Source organism: Varroa jacobsoni, unplaced genomic scaffold (genome assembly GCF_002532875.2).
Source record: "Varroa jacobsoni isolate VJ856 unplaced genomic scaffold, vjacob_1.0 contig00081, whole genome shotgun sequence".
Lineage (NCBI taxonomy): Eukaryota > Metazoa > Arthropoda > Arachnida > Mesostigmata > Varroidae > Varroa > Varroa jacobsoni.
In genome coordinates, this window is record NW_019214407.1 from 208243 (window position 1) to 235404 (window position 27162).

Below are 27162 nucleotides of genomic sequence, written 5' to 3' on the forward strand. Positions count from 1 at the left end.
TCTCTCTCTCTCTCTAAGAATCAAATATTCCCATTTTCATCTTTATTCTATTTAGTTATATTTGCTAAACGGCACTGTCAAAGTTTACCTTTGGTCCAAGATGGTAATTTCCAACGAGATTTACAAGCTGGCGACTGAAGAGCCATCGGGAATGCACCGTCAAATCGACCCTATTTTACGAGGTGAGCTTAGGCGGCTCGAGGAGTAACGAAAATGTGTGCTTACGAGTAAATTTTACTTCTGCTTATATTGATTTAATATGCCGAAAGGGACTCTATTAGTAAATTGGAGATAATTGTTTCACGTATATGTATCGTCAGAGATCTGTCTGTCTGCGAATGTATGTATCCGTCGAATCGCTCTGCGTGGCCCGGTCAATACTCCTGGCTAGGTCGTGTGCTGAATTTTGATTGTTGGATTTTCAGACAGGGTCGGATTTTCGATGTTCTTGGACGTTCCACAGAGTGGCTCAATAGAGATGTGCACCTGAGCTAAAGTTTCAATTCAGTAATTTCTTAACGACAGATCAATTAAGCAGACAATGTAAAATCGAAATCAGCTATTTTTTATGTGTAGCTAGGTTTTTAGAGCGCGGTAACAAATTATTGCGATGAACGCACGATACGATTGGAGCAGAAGCATGGACTAAATGCATGAAACATTAGAAAAGTAATAGGAAAACATTATTACGTACCACTGGGGCCGGAAGGTAAAGTCTGGTAACTGTAACGGGATGTTAAATTGTATCTCATCTACAGTAAAGCAAGCGATTTATTTTATTTTTGTGAAAAAAATGGGATTATGCAAAACGAGCAACGGGATAGAAGAGACAAACCAAGTTTGAATTAGTTTTCTTTTAGACTTTTTTTTTTTTTTTTAAGAAAATAGACATGTATTTTTAGATCAGAAGCGTAGGATAAGAGCCGCCGATTTATCGTTTAGTACAGAGATAGTGCAAATGTCTCTTTCATTGCGCTTTTTGCTGTCGCTTTCTAGGCATTAGCTATGGTTGCAGTAGTAGAAACGTTCAACTGGTCATACGTGAGCTTGGTTTATTCAGAAGGACAATATGGCGAATCGGGCCAGGAACAATTTACCAAGGAGGCTCGCCACCACAACATCTGCATAGCCATCAGTGAGAAGGTATATTAATTGCAAAACCTTGCATGGTCTACGACAGGCGAATCGTGATTCTAATCTGCCTAACTTGACGGTAAATTATACTAAAGCATGTTCTTCTGTACATATAATCACAATCATTTTCTTCTAGTAAAAACCTTTTACTTTTTAACTGTGTTAAACGATTGACTTTTTTGCGCGAAATCATTGAGCCCCAGTTTATAGGGCTATATGGGTCAACGATATAGGTATCTTCTCTTAATATTTCCTCGAAAAGGAATTATTTAGTGAGACCATTTGAACCAGATGATAGAAGAAACTCTAGCAAATATACGAACATCTCTTTCTTTCTCAGCACCAGTTGTTAGCACCAAGTGCAAGGTTAAGCAAGATTTCTCCTGGGTCTGAAATCTACCCTTCTATAAGCATCTTCAGTGACAAATGAACGGTTTTATAAATCATTATGAAACTTATTTTCAGAGAAAATACTAGAAAAATTGAATTGAATTAATGTTAGTTTTATCAGTGCTGGGAAAGACCCAGCTACATGTGTTTAAGCTTCTTCTAAAGGCGAGTATGGAAAAAGAGTTTTAATTTTCTCGATCGCACGTTTCATGAATGATGAATGAACCTAATGAAAAAAATGGCCTAATTGCCCGCTTGTAAAAGGGGTTAGTAAGTGTCACTTGGGTCTGACATATCAAGTTAATCTTAGACGAAACGTACATATATATATATAAAGAAGATCATGTTGTATACTATTTTACAAATTAAGAGACATATCGGCAAATAAATCCTTCTATTTGTTTTACGTCAAACTATCTCACCTGTCATATAACGTGGTCCTTTTCAAGCCCCTCCTTCTCGGCCATCTAAAAATCTTTATTTTCCTGTCCTTTATATGCACAAAGCAATAATTCATAATAAACAAATATAAACGGAAAAAAGCCTATTATAATCTACTTATACTGCTCATACAAAGAAACTTACTAGCTCTGAATAAGTATAATATCCAACCAGAATTACTCATATAGCAGAATGGTCCTGGAGTGGCAGGGAAATTTCCAATACCTCCTTTGACTATCAAAGGCTTTTGAGGCACATTATTTATAAAGTGTTAAAACAACAAAAAGAACGCAAAACAATATACAAAGTCCATAAGTTACCGAATTAGTCGTCGCTTCTGTCAGCAAATATACTATTTAGGACCTGAAGATAACAGTCCACGTCTCAATTTTTTCTTCTCAAAATTTTCCAGTCGGTTACCAATCAGGGCTAACGGAAGTATCTTCCGTTTGTATACGAAGCTGTTTTATTGACAGCGTGCTATGCTTAACATATCTATATTTACATTTATAATATATCAGGCAACTGACCTGGACGATATTATGCAGCGCAATATAAGCTTCTCTTTTCAGCATCTCCTAAGCGAGCTACCCAGGCATATTAAATAGGAGCGAAAAACGTCGTTCTCCTGATTTCAGATACCTCATTCAGCCACTGAACAACAGTACCTTTCTGCTTTGGAACGACTTCAACAAAAACCCAACGCTAAAGTCGTTGTGTTATTCGTACGCGCAGATCACGCCGAGGGTGTCTTACGCGCTGCCAAAGAGCTCAAAAGAAAATATCGTGACAGGTAGAAAGAAATTACAGTTGTTTCATATATAACATTGAACTCTACGACATTTCCATTACTTAATGATTCGTGAAAGTACCCGAATGCTTCGATAAGCAGCAGCTCTAAAACAACATAGCCTTCGTAAATGAAGCTAATATGGTTACAGGAACTCTTAGTTTATGTTGCAAACCTGTGATGAGACCTTAACGAGACCAAGCATATATTTAGCTGACAATACTATAACTGTCATGCAATGACACAAACAAAATTTGCATTTTTCGTTCTTACCGAGAGTGATCTCTTGCTAAGAAAGGGGTCAGTCTCTATGAATGGTTTTGTCAGCCTATAAGCGAGTTCATGGCTTCATCGTTTCTTTTTTTTTACGTTCCTTTTCTCTCGTTCTGGCTCTATAGACACAAATATGCACCGATTCACAGCAGGGGCAGGTAACCCCATCTCCCGCTTTTCAGAATTCTCCTGCAGCTATCCCACTGTTAGTCTTGTCTCGCTTTTCGTCCCTATTGATTCATGCCCTTCCTACCTTCTAGCCAGAATAAATACCTACATACATGGGAATGTGTTTTTTCTAATTTTTCCGCCAGTTACATGTTGCATTTGAAGCCTCGACAGCATAGCTTCTGCGCATATACCTCCCTTGCCGTATTTTTATTCAGTCTTCGAACCCAGAGCCCATCAACAGCTATTTCACCTCCTGAGGCTGAAAACGACGATGTTGATGATGGTTGTTACCGTAATGAATGTCAGCAAAGCTAAGAACTACAGTGCCAACAATGTCTTATTCATTTCACCATCCGTCTCCACCAGTCGCTGTTATAGCAGATTCTCTGCGATCAACGTTCTTACGCCGTAAGATCTTTGATGAACCTTTGCTTTGCTACGCGAGCGTATACGTTCACAAGTATACTAAAAGAAGCATATATGCTTACAGTTATATTTCTTTCTTAAAGGTTCGTGGATGTGCCTCATCTGAAGATCGCGTACAGTCTCGATCCCGTTGACTAGCCTAGATGATAGAAGATTCCAGCAATTCGACCCATACGTTTGTTGATAAGTGCATGACGCAGCAGAAACGCTAGGGTACATATCCAACTTTATCCATCCTACATCCTACTCTCTTGTAAGACACCATCCGTCCTTCGTATAGCAAACGGTATAAAGACGGCGATACGAAATTTGTTTCGTTTTGCTGATAAGATATCCGTTCTTCCGAAACTTTCCTCGGATCGTTCCATCTCGTGACGCCCCGACGATGGAATTACTTTAGGCCTATGCGACAGCGTGCGGTTTATTGCATCTTGTTCCCTCTTGGCCGTGTAATGCTATTTTATCTGCTGCCGGAATGGCCATGCAATAACTTCCCTTCAGCCACTATTATGGAATTTTCTTCACAATTTGGAATTCGTTAAAGGCAATTCGATACAAGTTGCAAGATATTCACTACCCGAAAGGAGTTGCTCACGGTTTTGCAGTCCCCGATAAGGCCATACCCACAACAAATTCCTTTTATGAAACCGGATCGTGCCCATCTATCTGATACTTTGATACTACTGCGCTAATTCTGCTAATATGGCCGCAGTTCTTGTATAGCTTTTCCGGCTTTCCCCTTTCGCTGCTTTATGTTTGATACCTTTCAGGGCATCAAACGGCCGGCAGAACAGCCCGGCCTTGCACGGGATCCAGTGAATTTATACTTGGTACCAGAATCCTACTGAGCCCAGCCACATTAGTGATAACCGCTTCCTGTCGCTTTCCCCGGAGTCGCCCCAAGTGTCACCACCTCTTCGATGTTCCACCATTCTCGATCTTCTCTGCTTGTCATTTTCCTTTGATCGGCAAACGGTTAAGAGCGTTCAGTTACCTTTAGTTATGCATAACTAGTCAACAATCTGCTACCAGTAATGATCGCAGATAACACTGGCGGAGAAGCAATGAAAGGACAAAGAAAAGGACGATTTTATTATGGGCTGACTTTCTGTTTAAGTTCTACGGATCTAAAAAATATTGGGGCCTTGAATGTGATTACGGGTAGGATGCAGTACATATTTGAAGATTTGGGTAAGTGACTGTTCGTTACTAATATAGAAGCATTTGGCGATTTTGTACTAATATTACTTGGATAAAAAACACAGATTGCAGTCATTCGATTTTTATTGGATTGCTTCCGACGGCTGGGGAGCCCGCGCTCTCTCCGAGGACATGCAGGAGGCCGCCGAGGGTGCCATCACCATTGAGCTCGAATCACGGCGTATAGAGGCTTTTGACAGGTAGGTAGGCTGCTTAAGACTTTCGTATGCCATATCGCTAGCAACCAATCGAAGACATCACGAAAAAGCACTACTTAGTAAAAAAAAAAAGAGGTATTTGTCTATTGGAATTACAAAGTGCCGATTTTTTTTGTTACATTTTTACGTTTTAGGTATATGCTAGATCTGACCGTCGAAAATAACGAGCGCAACCCCTGGTTCCGTGACTACTGGGAAGCGCTCTTCGAATGCAAGATCCGCAATACATCCTCGGAAAAAGAGAAGCTCCCCCAGGGTATCAGTGGGAGTAATTCGTCTTTACCCAGCTGTTCTGAAAACCTTAACATCAGTTCGACGAAGGATGGATATAAACAAGAAAACAAGGTCAGTTGGGCGTACTGGCACCTCAAAAAGAGAACAATATTGTAACGCACCTATCTTAGATTGATGCTTCGGTGCCTTGTGCTGATGCAACAAAACACCCAAGAATATCTATAGACAAAATAGTCTTTTGTCATTAACTGGGAAAAACAGACTATAAATGCGCTTTTAGTTCCACGAAACCCTGTCAGGTTTCGTGTAGGCTACCAATAAGGATCCCATATATATAGGATTCTTTAGGTGAGGAGCCATATATATATATGTATGACTTCTCGCCTTAACAATTTTTCAGTGTTAACTGGAATGGGATTTGCTGAATTATAAGAAATAGGCCAGGATACCGTCCTAAATTAGTTCAGGCCAGTAGATGAGGGTATCATAACATAGTCTGTACTTTTAGGCTCATTAATGACTTTATGTGAATGTTATTTGCTACAATTATTTGCTAACAACAATAGTTGTTGATTAGGAGATGATAAGGTGCTTCGCGTTACTCCTGTCTGCCATTATTTCTCAGTAATGGTACAAGATCTTCGATGTGGCGTGGCGTGGCGTGGCGCACCATATGCAAATTTAACAAACGAACAAAAACATGTCCCACAAATCATTAAAGCAAAACGTATTGCGTTAAGTTTCTGCGATAATTATGCTTGGCATTCATCAATGCAACTGTATTAGTTGTTTACTAAAGGGAGAAACCAGTCGTAATAAGAAGCAAGAGTTCAAGTGTCGCTGCTATGTTAAGCGTGTGTTTGTCGATCCAGCAGTTGGAGGAACAAGTTTAGAAGAGCCCAAAGTGTGCATACAACTTTTTAGAATAATTATTTTCTGGTGCCAAGTTTATTTTCTTGTTTGTGACACAGATGCTCTATTGTGCTGTTGAGACATTTTGAGATTTGCTTGTGACCAAACTAGGCAATTTCCAAACTTTAGAAAAAGATCTGGTCGAATGACATGAAGGCAGTAACCCACATATAGCGTAAAGAAGCATACAGAAATGAGACGAGGTCGACCTGTAAACACGCAGATACGTTGAGTTTTTTATGCGTACCTTCTGGGTGCCGCCAAAGCACTGCCGCTAGCGGGCTACCGGGATAGCGACTACCGGAGTGAAGGCTCGAAGAGTATCGAGGCTTTGCCAAACGTGCCAAACTGTGAAGAAACGAAGGCTATTATAATGATGTTGCTATCGTCGCGGGAGGAAGGCAACTTGAACTAACAATTTGCATCGCGCCTCTCCGTTGTATGCTTAGACCACCGTTTCGCATTGCTTGAATCCTCCTTTGCAGATCCGTCGTCACTGACTTAGATTCAACATATCCGGGCACACGAGTGCACACTGACCTGTGAACTTTCCAAGCGTGTGTGGTCCCTACGCATGCTAGAGGCCGACGCAAAAGTAAGCCTTTGAGTAATTCGGGACCGAACCCACTGAACTGTTACCACGCCCTCCTTGACTTTGCTATCGACGAAAGGCAACAACGGCAGCCAAAGGCTCAAACGGCCTTTATGCAAACAGCGATTACATTTAAAAAAACTATTCCGTACCTCTAGCATCGTTCGACTCGTCGCTTTACACACTTTGCCTGGTTCGCTGTGGTGGTCTGAGACAGCAGGATCATCCGTGACAGTAGTAGCAAAGGCCGCAGCGATGTCAGGCAAGTGTCGCTTCGAGAACAAGCCACGCTTGATTTTCTATTACCTTTCGAGGTGCTGGAAATTTACCCCGCAGACGATTATTCTGCATACTCAGTAATAGTCACTTGTGTCCTGCATCGTAGGGATGTTGTTGATTAGGTCGCCTAACTGAATGACGTATTTAAAGATGTATGTTATTTTATCCTCCAGTGTTGAGGGAACGACGCGAAGTGGGTGACGTGGATACGACCAATTTCACTGCGCTAACATACGAATAACAGCATAGTATATTATGAAACCAGTGGGACCATGAACAATGCACTCCACGCAACTCAAGATGATTTAAAAAGAGGTGTTTGTAAATTTTCGCTCGAGTAAACACCCCATTATGGGAACTTTATCCTGGCTTCTTCTACAATCTAGCAGGCATTGCTTGTTACTTTGTGCTAACGACATTAACGTTCGGCGTGATACAACAGAATATATTTGGTGGCCTGCTTAACGACCACATATGCGTGTGACAAATTAAGCCTGCCTCTAAAGCGCTCATGTAGCCGGGGTATTAATGTTGGTCACGCTGGTTCTTCCTATTATTAACAGGTGCAATTCGTAGTGGATGCTGTGTACGCGATGGCCCACGCAATTGACAGCGTCCGTGAAAAGGTCTGCGGGGCTCATGGGGTATGTCCCCGGCTGAAGGAAGTCGACGGAGGACTCATCTATCAGGCACTGCTTAACGTTTCATTTGTCGGTGAGTGCCGCGCTTCTTCAAATAGCCTATGACGGTTTAAATTTGCAGAAGCAGTATTCAAGTAGCTCATAGAAATGATCTGATTCGATAGAAGGAAAAAATATGCACGATTATATATATTGCTATATAGACATTAAATGTTTAACATCTTTTTTTCCTTAATACACTACTTACTTGCCACCTAATCGTTACCATTCCGATATTAAGTCCCCCGAATAATCTGTGAGTTGAATGGCGCTTCTTTTTTATACGGACGAGCTGCTGATTGAAAACAGTTCATATGTGATAAATGTGGGGCAAACCAACTATGCAAGCATCGGGCTTCCATGACCACACATGCTCGGAATACTAATACCTGCCAAACAGCAGACAACGACTGTGGGTCACAGAGTAACGCAGAACAAAGTGCGTGCTGCTATTTCCTAATATACAACTATCGTTCCGCAAGTTGCCATTCAGGTGGAGGGCACACCTGACCAAAGTTCTGGAAGCGTCGTGAAGCTATACTAGATATGTGAGTCGGATAATAGAAATATTAACTTCAACTAATTGTCAAAGTAAGAACAGATTTAGACAAGCGCTAGATTAACGCTGGATACTTGATATTGCGGTGGGTAACTTTCAAGCGTGCGGCTTTTCCTTAAAACCCCTTTGTTACCATGTTAATAACGGCTAGTACAGAATTGCCGCTCGCCTATACTTACGAAGCCAATTAACAAGTCCGATGCCAGCAGCCCGCAATGCTATTTTATGCTTTTCATTGCTGTGCAAGATTGATATCTCCAAGCCTTTTTTTCTAGGGCGGCCTGAATCGCCTAGCGTGTAAGTCAGTTCGTCCGCCTTTCTCGTAACAACTCCTCTTTTCCATCGATCCTCATGCTGACGTGGATCGAGACGCACGTAAAAAAAAGTCACTTATATACATAGCACAGCACCGTTGTTTCATACCATCCCTAAAGGCACACGTCAACGCTAGACAGTCGTACCATTTATAAAGCATTCCTTCGTAACGATGCCACGTAATACAACACATTTTTCTGTTATAACTTTTGTCTCTACCGAAAAAGGCGCTTAGGGATACGAAGTCATTTTGGCATCAAACCTAGCAAAAAACATACGAACTCAGACTGTGCCATTTTTTCTCACAAGGCCTTTATTCCTAATATGAACTCTTCGTCCTCGGTCTAATATTAGCGGAAATGTTTTATTTGTCACGCGTTACCTCAGCTGTTTGGAAATGTTACGTCTGTGTGTATACCACACTATCATAATTGTATTTTCAAAGAGAACAGCGTTAAAATTGACCACATTCAATCATGGCTACAAATGAGTACCTTCATCGCAATCTGCCTCGTAATAAAAAATGAAAACGAATGAACGACCGAAGTCTAGACAAACCTTTATATGAGTATATTTCTTCCTTCGTTCGATGTACCGGCTCTCTTTTTTACACCTTTTTTCGCTTAAAGTCGTTCTTCTAGTGGTGTATCCAGTCAATGCCTCTGGCATTTACTTTCCTAGAATCCGTTCACTGAATTTATGAGTACAATCTATGACACGCGATCGCTAAGTTTAGTCTCGATCTGGTCTGGGACGGTCATCGAGGTCCGGCGACCTGACTGCAGCAACCGGCACGGTCGCTTTTCGACAAAAACTGTTCCTGCAAGTTTGGGGTGCAATAGATCTCGCGCAGCAGCAATGGTTGCGGCCGCTCTCCAGCCCTTGCGTAGTACCTTGCCCATCCTAACGTACACTATTCTGTTGGCGCATGATACGAGGTAGGTTAATAAATAGCCGACGGGTCTGCTATTTTCTCCGGTCGTTTCAATAAGATTGTATTGCCTCTTTCCAACCAACAAGACATACATACATACATACAGCCATTTATGTAGCAACTCGTATATGTGCTGTTGGCGTGGAAAGTGGGGAACGCCAATTATCCCAAGCCGTACGAATACGTAGCTAAGAGCGTGTGCCGTGGGTTACATTAGGTAAGCGTAACATGACTTCGTCCCTAATTGCTTGTAGGCTGCTTGCTGAATGAAGGTACAGTGAGCTTACCGGCAGATATAGCTGCTCGATCATCGACGTCAGACTGCAACGTTGTCGATGTACGTGCTGCGGTTATCCAGTAAATTTCGTTATGGTGTTTTGTGGCGAAGTAACGCCTCATAATTTTGTCTTAAGTAGCATCCAAGCTAACAACTATACTACTTTCTAATAAGTGAACCTTTTCATCAGTGCGAGCCTCCTGTAAAACCTCTTTATTCATATCGGTATAACATGTTCTGTGGTTCCCATCAACTAAACAGGCCACCGACATTCCGTAAGGTCTTCTCTGTCTACAACACAAGAGTGGGAAGAGTTCAAGCGTTCGAAACGTGGAACATCGATGTTTCTGCGCTTCGGCAGAAATGCGTGGGTTCTCACGTACGCTTTGCTGGATCCAGATCGGCGGGCACTGGTGTAGCGATACCATCCAAGAACCTGGGGCCTGTGGAGCCAATTATTAAGAGCGATAACGGAGACCGACCGCCACAGGGATGATAAGCTCATTAACTTAAAAACGACCCTTGAATTTACTCCCCATCTGCCTCGAATCAGCCACCCTCGAATAACCGATGATGGCAGCGGACGGGCGAGTGGAGAATGGAACTGCGAAAGACTGAGAACCTGACGGTCGGCTACGAGAGGCGGTCCAGGCCGTTGTTTCCCTTCAACAGCGGGTCTATAAGAGAACATTCTCGTCGTCTGTGGGTAGTCACGCAGTCGATAGCCAGCTAACGAGAGGAACCATGTGAAGGAAACACCTCGGTCCGCAACTCGGCGGTCGGCAGTTCGTTCAGCTCGCGTTCATCATCGTTCTGAGACAAGCACAAGCGAAGGCAGCTAGCAAACGGGTGTAGGACCCCAAGCACAAACCGGTGCCAGAAGCATCGATGACAGAAGGTTTTTTAAAAGCTGATAGAGGAAGGGAGCAAACGCAAGGATCTTAACTGCCACTTCGATGAAAAGAAGAAACGGGAAACGACTGCTGGCGTACTTTTAGAAAAACGAGTGATAGCCCTACTACAAGTAAAGGCTAGAACAGGTCAGGGGAAGTTTAGGTCCTAGTAAAGTCTCAACGCGAGGAATACTGACAGCAGCCAAGCTAAAGCTTGGCTGCTGGTCCGAAACGGCGAAGAGCACCGTTAGAAATAGAACGACTGGCGGCAAAGCGTGCTGAAGGCTCAAAATGAAAGGGTGACATGCTCGCGAATGAATGGAACCGGAACTAACCGTAATTGAAGTATCTAGTGAAGAAGGACGACATCCATAGCATTTGAAGTCCGACGATGCTCTAAGTTACGTGGCGGTCTCTTGTTTCACTTGCATCCGATCTATGTGTGGCGGCCTCCTCTGGTCGTCGGCAGCATGTACACCACGGCAAGGACGAGGCCTATGGCTCGCCAATGCATCCTGCTCTATTCGTTTTTTACAAGAACCACCACCCCAATAATCTCAGCAGCGGAAACAGCGCGAACTTTTTGCGTTTATTTTATAGACCGGATTAACCCAAGCGCATATGGCACTGCGGTAGCGTACACTGTGTACGACTTACGTGTATATGTATACAAGTGGCCCATGTGCCGTATTCCTTGTTTTCGAGTGAGGGGAACTTGTGCGAGTTGTGTGCCTGCCATTTTCCTAACCTGGTACCTGCAGGGTCAACGTGAATGGTCAACCACAAACAGTGGAAGCGTTTCGCGCTGTGCAGGTGCGGTCGGTGTGCTTCTGTACCGATATGTGATTGCACCGTGCAGGCTCCAACATTACGGCACCGAGGGGACTGTAGCGTCGAAGCAGAGTTTGAACGGTGGCTGTTCCGCGCTTACTCGTTGCCTCGTTCGTCCGGAGGCTTTGGCCGATCGTCGTCGTTGCGATATCGGCCGATAGCTTTGTTTTAGTGGCAGCCGAAGGTTGCAAATCGAGAAAGGCTTCTAACCTTCCGGTTTAAAGCAGTAGCGAAGGGACTGCTGCCATTTCTGAGGTTATGTTAGCGGAATTAAGTGGAAAAATGGGGGGATAGTCTCGCGCTACTCCGCAGCACCTACAATTGACGCAGACTTGACAAGTTAGTAGCAAAGCCCGTGTTACCGGGTCTTAGTACGTCATAGGCGGCGGCTCCAGTAACAATAATCGCGCTCATCTGCCGTTTAATAAAGTATCTCGATGATGAGATTGTTCTAAGCGTCCGTACAACCTAAGAAATCTGGCCGGCTTTGAACACAAATGGCGAGCATAACGTGGTGGGCGTTAAAAGCCACAAGTAGCTCCGCGGTCTGCAGTACCATATAAAGAAGCAGCGGTCGTACCAACAACAACAACAACGACAGTGGCAACAACATCAACGACAGGGTGGACAGGGGTGACGATGACGACGACAAAGGAACGAAAAAACGACAGAGCAAGGAATCATACGTGAAGTGAAAAGAGGGAATGGTGGGGCTTGTTGGGGTTGCTCGCAACGCGAACTTACTAGAAAAACAGATGAATAACCAAGCACTATGTAGAGCAATATAAGTGGACGAACAGCAATGTTAATTGAGATCGCCGTCGAAATGGGCATCAAGTAAAAGTAGGACACGCATTGAAAATAGTGCAGATATAGCTATTATATAGGCGTTAGAATTACTCACACAATGGAAGACCCAGTCAACTCTGAAGCTCGCCGGCATTCCTAAGCTGCCAATTCTAACTATTCTTCTCTGCCTGTTTCGATCCTTAGCCTATACTATAAATAAATCTTAACAAGATTATTTATATTATATACTGATTAGGAAAAAAATTTGAGTCCTTTGAATCGACAAATGTAAAAGGATGTACTTCGTATATATGAACAAGCGAAGCCTTACTTTTACTGGAGAAACAAGTCTCCTTTGGTTTCTGTTAGCAAGGGGGTCAACAAGTTCATAAAACATGGCTCTCCAGTGGTGGGCGAGTTAAATTAGTAAGTGCTTGTACCCGTGCCTTTGTCAACTTTGTAGCACAATAGCGGTATGACTCGTCAACGACTAACTCGCTTGTCTAGAGCAAATCGAGCTTATGCCATGAGCACACGAGCTGTTTTGTATTTAAGCGGTAAATAGTGCTACCGTTGTGCTCTTACAGTCCACTCTGTTGTATTCGATCATCACAGTCCACACTCAAGCAGATGATTCAGGCAGAAGGTTTCGCAGAAGACGTAACGCAGGCGCAGATAAACAAAATTCACATTTAAGGCCGCCACTTTACTTCGGTTTAGGATGCGGATAAACGGAAAAACAAAAAGATTTCAAGCAATAGGCCCTTTTTGAATGCAAGAGACCAAGCTGTCAAAACGCAGGAAAAACCGTCTTTGAAAAAATGACACTTTTTCAGTTATTTACAAAAAAAAAACAAAAAACTATAGAAGTTTTACACAGACACGGAACGATAGCGTTTAGTTGATGAAGAAATATTTGCTGTTTGAAGTATCAGGCAATTGACGAGGCCAAATACGATAGATAAACTCGCACTCGGCAACTTATTATATGCATGCATAATCTATAATGAGCAATTTGTCAAGCGCTTGTCAAACGCATGCAGGTAATTCCTAGGGAACGCATCTTTATTAATCATTGTATCCTTACTAAACTTTAAGTAGGGTTACGCCTTCCGCATGCACCGCCGCCAGGAAGCCACGACGTAGACGAAACGGTTATGTTCACGTTACGATACGATGCCACGAATGTCTCTGATGTACCAAGCCTGAGCGTCGTGGCTGTTCAGCATCATCGACCCATTAGTCTATAAAAATGTTAGACAAAATTCTGCGAGTCTGTAACGGGCTTCTCTGCTCTTCTTCATCTCAGTCTCATTTGTACCGTCCTCTCTTTATAGCGTTTTCCTAATCTGTTCTCGCATTTCGTATCACGCGCTAACCGCAAAATCTCTGTGCACCCAATACGTATAACGAGGCAACTAACTACGACAACTATTAGCAGATTTTGCCTTTCCGCGCGCAGGACATCGCCATTTTTTGTTACGGATTCTAGCCTTCGTCTGGCGGTCAGATAGCTACTGGAAGCAATAGCGAACCATGGCGAAATTGTCATCGTCGGCACTATACAGAGTTTTCGGGATTGATCTGGGGTCCGTCTCCTGCAATGACCGGGTACCCATTGATATAATCCAATCTTTGTTCTTAAAACTAGACGTTATTGCCAGCCAGAGTCGCAGTTGCTGCTACTGTTGCTTGTTGGGAGATAGCAGCCTCTCGTAAACAATGAACAAGACGTTACTCGGTGGACCCATCGAACACTGCCTATAATTGATATGTTTCTTTCTCTATTTCATTTCGATATTTGGCTAAGCGGCTCCTCCTGATCAGCAAGCGTTGTTGACAGGCATTTCAAAAACACTATGAAGCAATTTCGCTTTGTTGGAGATACTCAGCAGCTATATCACTCGAAATAGAATCCTGAGCTAATTTGGCTTGCCCAGGTCCTCTAGGGCAGCTTAAGCAGACGACGTTGGACATCGCTATTGTTCTCCACAAATATTAAGTTGGATGAATGCGCGAGTCATGGCCGCTTCAGGATAAAGTATGGCTATAATATTTTTCATTAGTCTCGAATTCGTGTGACTTGGATATGTGTATATTATAGAATTATATAACAAATAACGTTTAACAACTAATAGATGTAACAGCAGAGCAAGAGGTGGCGCTCATTCAGCTGTGCTCTCGCGTTGAATGATTCCTACCGTCTTGACGATCCACTTACTTTTCGATGAACATTAAAGGGCTACCTTTTTGGCGTTGCTTCTTGAAATACGTAGAAATGTCGCTGACAAAAAGACATGCTAGCAAACATGATCAGGGACAATATTTAATTAGCGTTGTGCAACTTGAAAAACGCTGAAGATGATTGTTAAAACGTTGCAGTTAAAACGTCTAGCAGCCAGCTCTCCGTCTTGTCATAGTTTTTGCTGCAGCGTCTTTTTCCAATTATCTGTCTTGGATTGAAGCAACAGTTACCGCGGGTGTAATAACGTGTTCACTCAGCTATTCCTAATAGGTTCTATGTACAGGACGACCCTGAAATGCTTCGGGTTTCCCTCGACGACCATGTTTCTTCCCTCCCGCAATGATGTTCGCGTTATAGGCGTTCTGGCTTGTCCTTAGCAGTGAAAGAAGCGACATCAAGCATCGACATAAATCAATACAATCAATATTGTTATTTATATATGGTAGTAACTATACTCGTCTTTCACGCAGACTGAGCACCTGTTTTCGTCACCTGAAAGATAGTGGCGGAGAAGTTTATGTGTGAATGTTAGAGCCCCACGAATCGGTTGTAACTAATCGTTGGGCAGAAATATAATTGTGAAACTACGCTCGTTCTCAGACGATTAAGCTAACTAGTAATTTAGTTTAATGTATAGAAATCGTGAGAAAATCCAGTAATTTTTGGCTTAATTCAAATAACTAAGTTTAATTCCTCTATAGGCTTTGTATAGAAAAAAAACACGCCAATTTTATTACGGTAGCTTTGACATATCGCTTGTATCGTTGTTGTCATCACCTTTGTTTGGGAAACACTATTGGCTATCGATAAAACCGCTATTAAAAAAGTCAACCACAAGCTACCGGTGTAAATAATCACGAGTGCTTCATAAAGCGTGACACCGCACTGTACCGTTGTTATTATTTTCGCTTAAATAAGTTAAATACAAATAATAGAATAGGTAATTTCTACCGCTTTGAAGTCAACTGTTTCCTTCAACATAGTGCTGGCACAGAAACGAGACGAGGGTTGTGCATCGGCTCGTTGCTAAGAGCACGCTCGGGTAACGGAGAAGCTATTTGGAGGTTCGTCTTGCCGACAGAGTCGAATCAGGACACTTGGCAGGATAAAACGGAGAGACGAAACCTTTATCTTCCGTTAACTCCGCTCCCTTTCAACTCCCATTTGTCCTCTCTTTCGTCCTGCGTTTGCCTCTATCGCGGCCTTGACCTAGAAAAAGGGCACCGCAGTACCCAATCTTTCTATCTCACAGTTGCCCCAGCTATCTGCTACCAGCTAGCATCAAAACCTGCTTACAGCCAAGGAATGACCTGAATGAAGCGGCTGCTTTTTTGAATAAGCGAACATTTGTTGCCAATGACGACACTATAGCTTTTACCCATTCGTTGAATGTATTCGAGATAAGAAATCAATTAGGCTTTTCACTATAACGTACAGATCTAATCATCTAGTCATGTATAGATATTACCTGTGTTCCGATTAACTATGAGGTTTGGGATATATTTTTGATCTTAAAGATGACACAAAGCCTTGCATGCGAGCACATCTTTTTTATGTGCACTTCGAAAAAGTACACGTTTCTCTTTGTACGTCTACCTCTCCCATGTGGCTGGTTGGTCCTCATCGTTGGCTGGTTCGAGTTCTAGGTTCCAGTTGGTCATTGTTCACACATATCTTACGAGAGGACACAGGGGGTCAAATGAATAACGTATGGACCCTTCTGGGGCCAGAGCCACCACGTTTACGGTCGGATTTCAGGAGGATAATTTGAAACTCTTCATTTCAACCCCAGCCGCTCATATAAAGTCCGTCCCTTTTGCCTCGAAACCGTGTGATATATATTTACCTTATATTTATTCGACGATGAACCTTCCCAAAACCTAACCGCAAAGTTCGCTCCAAGTGTCGTCGTCTTTTTGAAGCCAGTCCCATACAAGCCGCCGCATAAATATACGTACCACTTCTATTTAATATAGATTTTTTCGAAGACAAAGTCAATAACTTTTCTTATTCTTCCGTGGCTAAATAAAGCCATTTATTGAACACCGCAGCTGGCTTTTGAATCGAAAGAGATGCTCGCTCGAAGTGAAGACGCGTTTAGTCCCATTAAGTGTACATATATATATATAGTAATTCGTTCCGCGGCAATCAAGCTGATTATTGATTTGGTGGTTTTGTTATGATATTTCAAATAAGGGTAGCAGTAACATCTGATCGAGACCATCAGCTAGATGAACTCTGAAGAAGAAATGAAATGTATGAAACATCCTGCAGTATCTTCTTCTGAGATATTATCAGCTCCTGAGCCTTCACGGCAACATTGTTTCAGATCACTGATACGGCAAAGGCGCAATCGATGCGAAGGCATTCCATTAACATGTAGGTGTAGAAAACCAAGCAAGCGAGCCTTTACCAGCTGTTTGGTCTTGTTCCCTTTGGTCCGTCACAGCATCGAGGTTCGTTGTCGGCAAAACTGTATTATAACCGTATCCACTGCCAAGTTTGTCTGGCTGCATTGGAAGTCGTACGAAACGGAGTCGTTCCATAATTTAGCTCGATGCTTTGGTGTCGAGTGAACATATATTAACAGAATTTTCAGTATACGCAGGTTACATCTATGTACGATAAGTACCCTACTGATAAAGCGATGGTCGTACAAAGTATTACCTATTACTGGATTTTGTTCTATTCCTACCATTCTACCAATTGAAACTCTCGATCAGTCTGACCGGAGTCGTATCAGGTCATGCATCTTCCTTTGCCTCACGCTGCACCGGCTCTGTCTGCGCGACGATGCTATAAGCTACACTGGAGGCTTCCAATGTTAACGCATTCGTGTTGACAGCAGTAGGGTTACAAAGAAGCTTTTAACATATTCATGTGAGAGAATGTATAGAAGAAGGTGTACAACTCTCGAATATGATCACGCCCTTTACACAAGCACGAACTACTTAATAAATTGCCAATAACAGATAAGAAAAGAGTCCACGTATTTTTAGTCATAGCACGAAGTGAAGACAACGACTGATAACGCCTATCCGTACAAATAAAAGATATTAGGTTCCCATGATTTTCAATACAACCTTGTATATATATATATATCTATCGAATCGCCTTCAATAGAGGTTCAATAAAGTTTCTTCAAACTGCGTGAATCGGCTTAATAGCAACGCAACACCTAGTTGCATCAGGTGCTTATTTGGTAGGCGGCTTGTTAATAATTTAGTTTTTCTATTTATCTATAATTCTCCTAATCTTCTACTTATCTCTGCAGTACATATGTAGCTCTCAATCATTTAACTATTTTCTAGCGTTTCCGACGAAAGTCAGGCGTTTTTACTTCACCTCAGCAAAACAGACGTTCTTTCGCATTTTGCTAAAGCAATACTTATGCTTCATAGACTATGAGCATGGACCGAATTTAAAATCAAACTCGTATATTTCTCAGAAAGTGATAATAACAAATCTTCCATGTTTGAGATCGTACCCGGCCTTTGTCCCTTTCTGCATCCCGTGTCCCAGCGTCTTTGTGCGTTTATTTCCGGTGTTAAGAATACACTTTCGACTGAAGGATCGTCTTCGCACCGGGTCTCAGTATTTTTCTAGCAACCTCTTTTTTTCTCCTATATAAACTCGTAGGATCTTATTGAAAGGAGGACACCGTGACAAACCAAACAAAAGTGCTAGTGGATAGTTTCTTGGTCCCTCTTAGAACCGACCATCACACTATCGATCGCTGGCTACTGGCTCTGGTCGTCCGTTTCTGCTGGTGGAGTCTACAAGATTAATGGTCCAATCGCCAGCTCTCGCACTAACTGTACACAACCCTACGCTCCTATGACGAAGTCCGGCAAAATTCCCAACGGACGACTGACCCGCGTACATCGGTTTTACAACGATTTCGCGCGGCGACGAGGGGAACTGGAAGCGAATGAAAGGGCTCACCCGACGTAGCGATGGTGACGGATCCATGTGGAGACGTTTTTACCAGTCGAGTAGGCAGCGGCGGAGGCTACGGCAGTCGACCCAGTGGCAATCGATGGAAGTAGTTAACGATACCGAAACGCTACAATGATTCAAGTTTGACTTCAAGGCCAAGCAAGGCAAAAATCTTCCAGCTAGCGGCCTGCCTTAGGGAACACCAACTGCCAAATACTTCAAATGAACGGGACCCTAGGACAGACATTTTCAGAGGGATGAAAAGTTTGGTCTATTGTCTATGTTTATTGCACAACGTCGTCCTTGCTTAGCAGCCGCTAGCCTGACCGCGCGCAGAACGTGCGTTGTTTCGGCTCCATACCTTTGTCGGCTATTGGGAGAATAGGGAACCAGTAAGCATTCGCAACAAAGAAGGTAGCCCCTTTGGTGGAAGAAGCAAAAAGCGCATGCGCAAATGCTAATGCCGTACTAAATACAGCACTGCTAAATGGTGCAACGGATACTCGGTCATAAAAGTGCCTTTTAAGACTCGAATAGATGCTCCACATCAGTATGGAAAAAGAACTATATGTATAAGAAACCCGTGAATATTATATTTAATATATTTACTACATGTCTAAATAAACAGTATCACGTCATATTAAAGAGGCTTAGTTGCAGGAGCTGTGACATTCCGTAGATTTGTTTCTGCTGGCTTTATGAGTATTGGTCGATTGTCTTCCGTCTGGTCGCTTTACCCAACGATCGACATAACATCTATATACCAGCCTGAGCAAAATTCATTTCCATAGAAAAATACTAAACAGAGTTTCTGTCTGGTCAATCGACATCTTAACAGCCTCAGTTGAATGACACCATTAAAGCCTTCATGTCCGTCGTTGCCTATATTTCACGTGAAGGATTTTTCATCGTTGTATTTTCTCCTGTCCTGTTTTATTTTCTGTTTTTGACTCCTGTGTGGTAATTTGTTCTGCTGGTCCAATGTTGTTTGTTTTGCTGCCACCAGGACCCATTTGCTTCGATTACGGCTTCGTTATAGTAATATACGCATAGGTATGAAACGGGAACCAGCCCGCCTGTCGCTTGCGTCGACACACATACGCACACATGGAGGCAAACAAGAACTGCATATTCGTAGCACAAAGGCTTAAGGCAATTTGCTTGCCTTCACGTCTGCTGTTGCCCGTAGCTCTACTGAAGGTGTTTGCTTTCTGCCACTGGCAACGGTTACGAGGACGGTTAAATGGTGCGGCAACCTGACCGTGTCGGGGGCAACATGCACAAGAAAAAGGTGACGAGAAGGGGTAGGAAACGGGAAGAGCAACTGACTGGGGTGCTATGGCAACATGGATGCCGTTGGAATATACGACCTCCGTATGAGTGCGAAGGATACTGGGTGCAGCCTAAACTACGTGACCGAGAAAGAGAATTATTTTCGTGTTGAAATTGCCTCTAAAGTTATTATAAGCACGAGTTAACGAAATTTAAGATACGTCTTTGGTTCTTTGTAAGGAGGTTATTTTGAAGTTAGTTTTCATTAACAATACTTTGTACATTGAACCTTTAAGGAATGTAAGGCATCAAGTTAGATTTTTTGACGGATAATTTAAGGCTGCACATTTGGAGTACCCGTCACCTTTCATTTACTAAGCCGCAAAAATTGTGCAGTCGCTCGAGCCTTCGTCGCTGGCTACTCTCGACAAAATGGTTTCAGGCTGTATTTGAAAGTAAGCAGCATAAAAGCAATAGTTCGATACGAATCTTTCAATATAATCAATCCCACTGCAAGCTCTAAGAACCAATTATTATTATAAATATATAACCAATCATTTTTCAACAAAATTCTCGGTGAGGACGTCCGTGAGCAACGCCAAACTGACAAGTGAAAATACTTTTGCACGCCTCTTTGATATATATCAATTACAATTAATAATAGCATCACATTAAATCGCTACTTATTAATAGCTTCAAACCGATAGAGGCGTCTGAACGACTTGAGTGATCGAGCTCGAGCTCCTAGCCGCTAAACAACAATGGCAGCATTATCCGAAAACAAAAGACAGTGTTTTCTTCTAGAAAACACTGTCTTTTGTTTCCGGCCAACCAAAAAAAGCCGGTCAAATAAAGCCGGCCTTTATTTGGCTCAAGGCAGGAACCGGCTGTTTTTTTACGACGTTTTCGCTCATTTGGCAGTTCGTCCTATCTTGAACACTTGAAGCTGATATAGGAAGAAAGGATGTGTTTTAACGCTGTTAAATGCAGCCGAGCTACAAGTTGTTGCGGATGGCTAGACAGATGTGTTGTATGCAGATGCCCCAGCGCAGAGACAACTCTAGTTGCTGTACCCCGGCATTTCCACCGGATAGGGGCCGTTTGTTTGCCGGCTATTAGAATTTAATCCTTGTTTCACTGCTGCTGTCGTCGTTAAAGGCTCTTAGCCGTTCAACAATAACGACATTATCCGAAAGGAAAAGACGGGATATTCTCTCGGCACCTTCCTTATCACTGGTCGGCCTTCATTTGGTTCAAAGCAGGAACTGGCTGCTTTTATATGACGTGTTTGCTCATTCGGCAACTCGTCTCATCCTTTCATTGCAGTTACACTATCGCAGTAAGGGGCGATTTGTATTAATGCTGGCTTGCGTTCCCAAGTACGCCCCAAACCCTTTTTTCGCCGCTGATGCCGTATGAGCTTGCATCGAATACAACCAGTCGTATCGGTCGACGTGCATCGCATTACGGATAACTTGCAAACTCTAGCTTGCCTAGTGTTGATAATCGGTACCAGCAAAAGGTTCGATAAGCATGCAGATGCCCTTGCGATACGAAATCAAAAACGTCGTTGGGATGAGAAAAGGTGTGCACATAGTCACGCAGTCGTTTTGCAATTCCGTAAAACCTCTGGAGGAGAAGGCCAGTCACGACAACCTGCAAGTATCCGCGGATCTGACTCGGGAGCGTGTGACGGAAAGATTCGAAAATTCACCTCGTAAGCTGCTAAACCGCAATTTGCAGCCAACGGGACGCTGTTTGGAATTGTGTGGGAACATCCCCCGTGATTTATCCGTCTCCTGGGTGTGATTTGGCTGATTAATATAGCCTCTTCCCAGTTTTTCTTCTGCTCACCAGACGCAGCGGTAGCTGACGGCGGCGCAGGCATAGCCATAATACCCATCGGCCAACCTGTAAGCGTCATCTTGCGCTATTGTGTCTAAGGTTGTTCTGTAGCGTGCCGTAGGTACCATCGCGTCACTCCACCAGGTAAAATTTCAGACACTGTGAAGTCCTCTGCCACCGCAACGATAGCTTCTGCATCCTTAGCCTTACAGATCCTGACACGCCAGTGAGGGGTAATCCGCCTTGATCAAATTAATTCACGCCAGTAACTTGTTGCTGCCGTTATTGCCAATGTAATGGCAGGACAATCGTTGCTGCTGCGGCCCTAGCGAGGAAGAGCAAAGAAAAGCGACCGAGCAAGCTAACTAACGAAACACCGGACCTGAACACCACGCCACGTCAACAGAATGGACTCATTCGTACAGAAGGTTAGGACAACTGAATAGGAGACGCCTGCGAAAGAGAAAAACTCTTCCCAACTCACAAAAGAGTACTTACCAGCAGCTGCAGGAGGTACCATAAAACAGAAGCGCTCTGACCGCCGGCCGGTCGCTACAATGGCGAAGAGACTGCGTACAAGCAGATGCCGACGGTGGCCGAAAGAGATAAGCGAACGCGACATTCAGAGAAAGCTGTCGGATTCCTAAAACTTCCCTTCTCATAGCGCCAGCACAGGTGAACTCTCTGTGGGACTTACCGCTATGATGACGCCTTTATTTCCGCATATTGCAGCAATGACTGCCTGAGGGCTAGGGGCTAACAGGCCCCCACGTCATGAGCAGCTTAACGCTGTTGCTGCTGTCGTTGTTCTTGGCAGACGTTAATACGACAGAGCCAAGATAACCCGAGGATGGAGCATCTGCCTGTTCGAGCTCGCCCTTCTCTTTCACTCATAGAACACATTTATTGTTGACACATGTGTCCTTGCTCTATAGGACGCATAGCATTACACGATATGGCAGGACTGCGACAATCTCTCGTCAACGAAAGCTGCACCCTTTGATACGTCACGACTATCCACGTAATACCTTTTCTTGGAACGCCCTCTATACCTAGCGCTGCTATTCAAACTAAGCTAGTTGATGCGCTAACAATACATCCTAACGTATATTCTTTATATGGTAACCTGGACATGGAATTTTGGACAGTAGAATTATTCATTGTTAATTCTATTAATACGTTTTATCAGACTTCATTTGCGATTTTTCGATACATGAGCCTTTCAAAATACATTGGCATCGAATGGAAAATATGAATTTGTGTTTTTCGTTGTATGTATGTAATATACTAGTGCTTGCTGGTAAAGCCATAGTGGTAAACATCTGCTATTGAGTATTTACGGATCGTTTGCATCAAACATATTTGTTCGGTATTTTCCCCCTGCTGTCTATTTTCTTAGCCGTGTCTGGTCCTAGTTGAAACACTAGCTCTGAGCACGAACACAGCGAACATCGAAGGGAACTTTCTTTCGAGCTGACCGAAATATCTGGCCATAACGAAGCCGGACGCGTTAACGATTATCTACCACCGAAACATTCAGTAAAACTAGACGGTAGACCAAAAGTTGCCTTGTGATCTCAACAGCCGTCCGCAAGACCCCACTGAGGTTTATGCCGTTATCGATAGGACGCTACAGTTTAATGCCGATCTATCGGAGCTTACAAGTACGCTGGTTTAATTTACACATGTTCCTCTCGCTAACCTTATGAAAATCGCATACTGGAAAGCCTTGCTGTATTTACTATACTATGAAATGCGGAATTTCCGGCCACTTAAACAAAGGGGTACATCCACACGTTTTCGCTAGCAGGACTAAGACGGCAAAAGACTACCGCTTCGAAATGGCAACGAACTTTCCTCTGTTTGAAGTACAGTCCTTTTATTGGCAATGCTGTAATTGGATTTTCGATTGAGGTGTCCAGCACGTTCAGTCAAATCATGCGCTAGCTATTCCGCCACTTCCTGTTCATGTTACGGCCGTCGTCGTACGGCGCGGTTCGTACGGCTATTCGAATTTGGGGCAACGATATCACTGTATAGCTTAGCTCAGCGTAATACAGGCCGATCGGCGTTCATCGGTAATCTCAGGATCACCTTGGCATAAACCCGTTCAATGACATTTAGACGCTTTTACTAAATTGCAATATTTAGCACCACAGCTTCCCCACGTTTCGTTCTTAGTATGCGGAAGGCCAGATGAACAGGCAAGTGAACTTTTACATGCGACCCAGTTTCGTTGTAACAGGAACAGCGACAACCAACGTTACGGCAACATCAGTCAAATCTGACTCTTATCTATGAAAAGAATTGTTATATCAGTCTCACTGGACTTATCTAATTGGTCGAATCTATGAAGCCCGAGTGACAGAATACAACCCGGACGACTACGGCTATTGCTACAAGTCCGCAGCGAAAATGACAAGGCAAAGCATGGCCTCTGCTGCATGTGAATAAGGGGTAATGGACGAACCGGCGACACCCTGCACTCAGCCGGCGTCGCTGCCATACAGCGGTACCAATAGCCTGAGCCAAAGGTAGCAAAATAAATTCGATAAGCAAAGATGACGTGGGCCGTTCGTAGCGGAACTTCACTAGCTACTATGGTGGTTTGCTCCGAACAGCACAGAACCAACTAAGTGAATATTACAGCTGATCGGATATTCTTCGCATTTTTAACTACAATTTCTTATAATTGGCATTATTTTTCTTTTCTAGAGAGCATATACGTGCAGTGCTACTGACACTGGCATCAAGTAAACGTACATAGAAAAACCTTACAACGCTGAAATATAACTGATTGTTTAGTGATACGTTTCTAGCCCATATCTATAACTATTTTACGTAACAATCAATTTTGCTCAAAAATCGACTACGTACGCCCCAGCTATAAGATTTCTACAACGATATCCTTGCGCTTAGTTGTTCTATAGATAGACTAAGTCAGTAATATAGTCTACTAATATTTTCTAGCTCGAAGTACTAATTAATTGCTTCAAAAAAAAAAAAGTGATATTCTACTTAGGTGAAGCATGCGATAATGACGTGTTTTTGGCTATTAGCGCAGGTCACGTTTAACCATTTAGCACTCTGAGGCAACCTCTACCTGGCAATGAAGTTGTTCCATTTCAGATAAGGTGGATTTCTGCCAGCTATTATGTTCAGAGAAACTTATCTAGCTACAAGATGAATTAACACGATTTTTATGTTCCATGGCGCTCGTTTAAATAGGCCGAAAAACGCAGGTCGTGTAATGTCAAAGCACACCCTTAGACCTAAACTTTTCTGCTTAATTTTTGAAAATTCTTACTCTCATCTGATGTCTATAAATATAACTAGCATATTTTCGTTGTTCAGCCTTTAATTTTAAGTGACTTTCGTAAGGAACGAACTCAGTGTCTTTTAAATGTGTTAAATGATGTCACCGACACCGCTACATTCAAGCGAAACGAACGTCTCAAGTAATCTTGCTAGATAAAGTTATCTATTCTTTTTAATAATACTAATCGAAGAATATGCATAAGTCAATATGTGCCAGCGAAGTAGATATATCCTTACGCCCTAGCCGTCGAAAATCTCTGTCTTTACTCTTCAAACACGCAAGTTCCCCGCCTGGCTTAGGAGAAAATTTTATATGGCCGACTCCAAAGGCCATATATTTTTCAGCCACGGCTGTTATATCTGGTTCGAAGCGGTCCATCTATTTTTGTGCCAGAAGTTGTCGTCAGTATAGGTAATATGAGGAACCGTTGGTTAAGTTTACCTAACGTGGATCGAGTAGTGCAGAGGCCAGTAAAGAAACATTTGGTTGTCCTCGTAAAATCATTTCCAGTGCAAATTCACTCATTATAGAATGAAAGCACTCACCGGAGCTAGGTTTTGCTTTCTGTTTCGGGAGCACGACGAGCTTTTGGGCCCTTCTACACCTAGACACTTTGTACGTCCGGTACCGCACATAATCTATTATCACGTCCGACACCGACGACACTTACTTTTCCCTTTAAAATTAACCGTACATCTATACATAAGAGTCTTTTACCTTCCAGGAAGCTGACGAATCTATTTGTTGCGGTGATAAGAACTGCATGACTGAAGCGTCCATCCTTTAGCCGGACATCCTTTAGCAACGCAGTATAACGTTGAGTGTCGCTTGAACATTCAGAACAAAACTAAAGTTATTTTTTGTAAAACCCTAATATCCCGAAACTGTATATTATCTCTGGGTAAACCTATCATACCCCTCAAATTTTGCCTGTTAATGATAATTGTTAAAACCATGTACAATACCTTCGTCCGTTATGGCGTATATTGTGTAAAATGCATCGACAGTGAGCAATCTTTGATTCAGCGTTCGTCTGGCATCTCAGGTCAGAGACAGGTCGATAAACGGCTTTAACTAATGCAAAGGATCGTCCGTGACACCTTTGCGATTGTGTTACCTATTGTTAACGTATTAACAGTAACGCCCTGTTTGTATAATGCAAATATATAATTTGCCTTCTGAGTTATAATCACTTCTGTCCTCAGTTCATTCATATGTATTTTATTTATTTTTATTGGCCGTATATAGACAAGCTGCAAGCAATTATGATACATGCGGTTACACCTGTGATCTCTCTTTTTATCGCATTGAAGCCTACCCTGCATTACCTCTCTTTTAATCATTTTTAATCCGCGTCACTATTCCTGTGGAAATATGGAACGCAGACGGACGTTTGATTAACAGAGCAAGACGGACAGGGAGCTCTTCGGTGACGATGCAGTCATCGAATACTTCAAAACATTTACCTTATAGCAGTTTACTGTGACTGCTACAGCTTCGATGATGCCGAGGGTTATGACGACTGCTAGGAACCGCAAATGAATAAATACATTCTTTTTTGTCATCGATTGGATCCAATCAACTCTTCTACAGAAAAATACCTACTCCTTTCGCCTACGCCAAATATATGTATGTATATGTATATACAGAGGGAGAAAGCCAGTGCATCGAGGGGAGCGAAGTGAATGAACGCCAGGATATTGAGGCAGGAAAAAGACTCTTTATCGTTCCACGCAACTCACCAACCGCTTGCAGCCTCTAGGCGAGATCCAGAGACGGAATAGTGAAAGACGTCGTTGTCGAGGGCGGCGGGAAGAAGGGAAAACAGAAGAAAAGCTGTATTGGTAAATCTTTCTTTAGGCTAGCTTTGCGTGAAACCAGTCGCTGGTAAACGAAGAAAGGCAAATTTTGCCCCACTTACCGTGGAAACCGATAGGAAGATATTCAGTCAGGTGTAGGGCGAGAGCATTGGCCCAATAATACAGTGCATCAAAACGGTTCGTGGGTTATACTTTCAAAGAAACAGAGCCACTTCTAGTAGGAAAGTCCAGTTAAACGAGGTCTTTACTGATGCGAAGCCACAAATACTACCGAACAGTTCGTCTTTTTTTTTGCTAATTGTGCAAACCCTTTTTCAAAGTTGACCAGAAGAGCACTGCTTCTGCAGCCGGTTTAGGTTTACGAGGTCGAAAATTTCGCTCTCT

The 27162-nt window shown here is 43.0% G+C and overlaps 1 protein-coding gene across 1 annotated transcript in view; it reads left to right on the top strand.

The window, feature by feature from the left end:
• mGluR (metabotropic Glutamate Receptor) overlaps window positions 1–27162 on the top strand; it is a 64564-nt gene that overhangs the window by 15384 nt on the left and 22018 nt on the right. Inside the window, exons 4-9 of the mRNA XM_086972604.1 lie at window positions 997–1143; window positions 2604–2734; window positions 3524–3533; window positions 4898–5025; window positions 5178–5388; window positions 7624–7774. Of these exons, the coding sequence (XP_086828730.1) occupies window positions 997–1143; window positions 2604–2734; window positions 3524–3533; window positions 4898–5025; window positions 5178–5388; window positions 7624–7774 (778 nt within the window). The remainder of the gene's footprint in view (window positions 1–996; window positions 1144–2603; window positions 2735–3523; window positions 3534–4897; window positions 5026–5177; window positions 5389–7623; window positions 7775–27162) is intronic.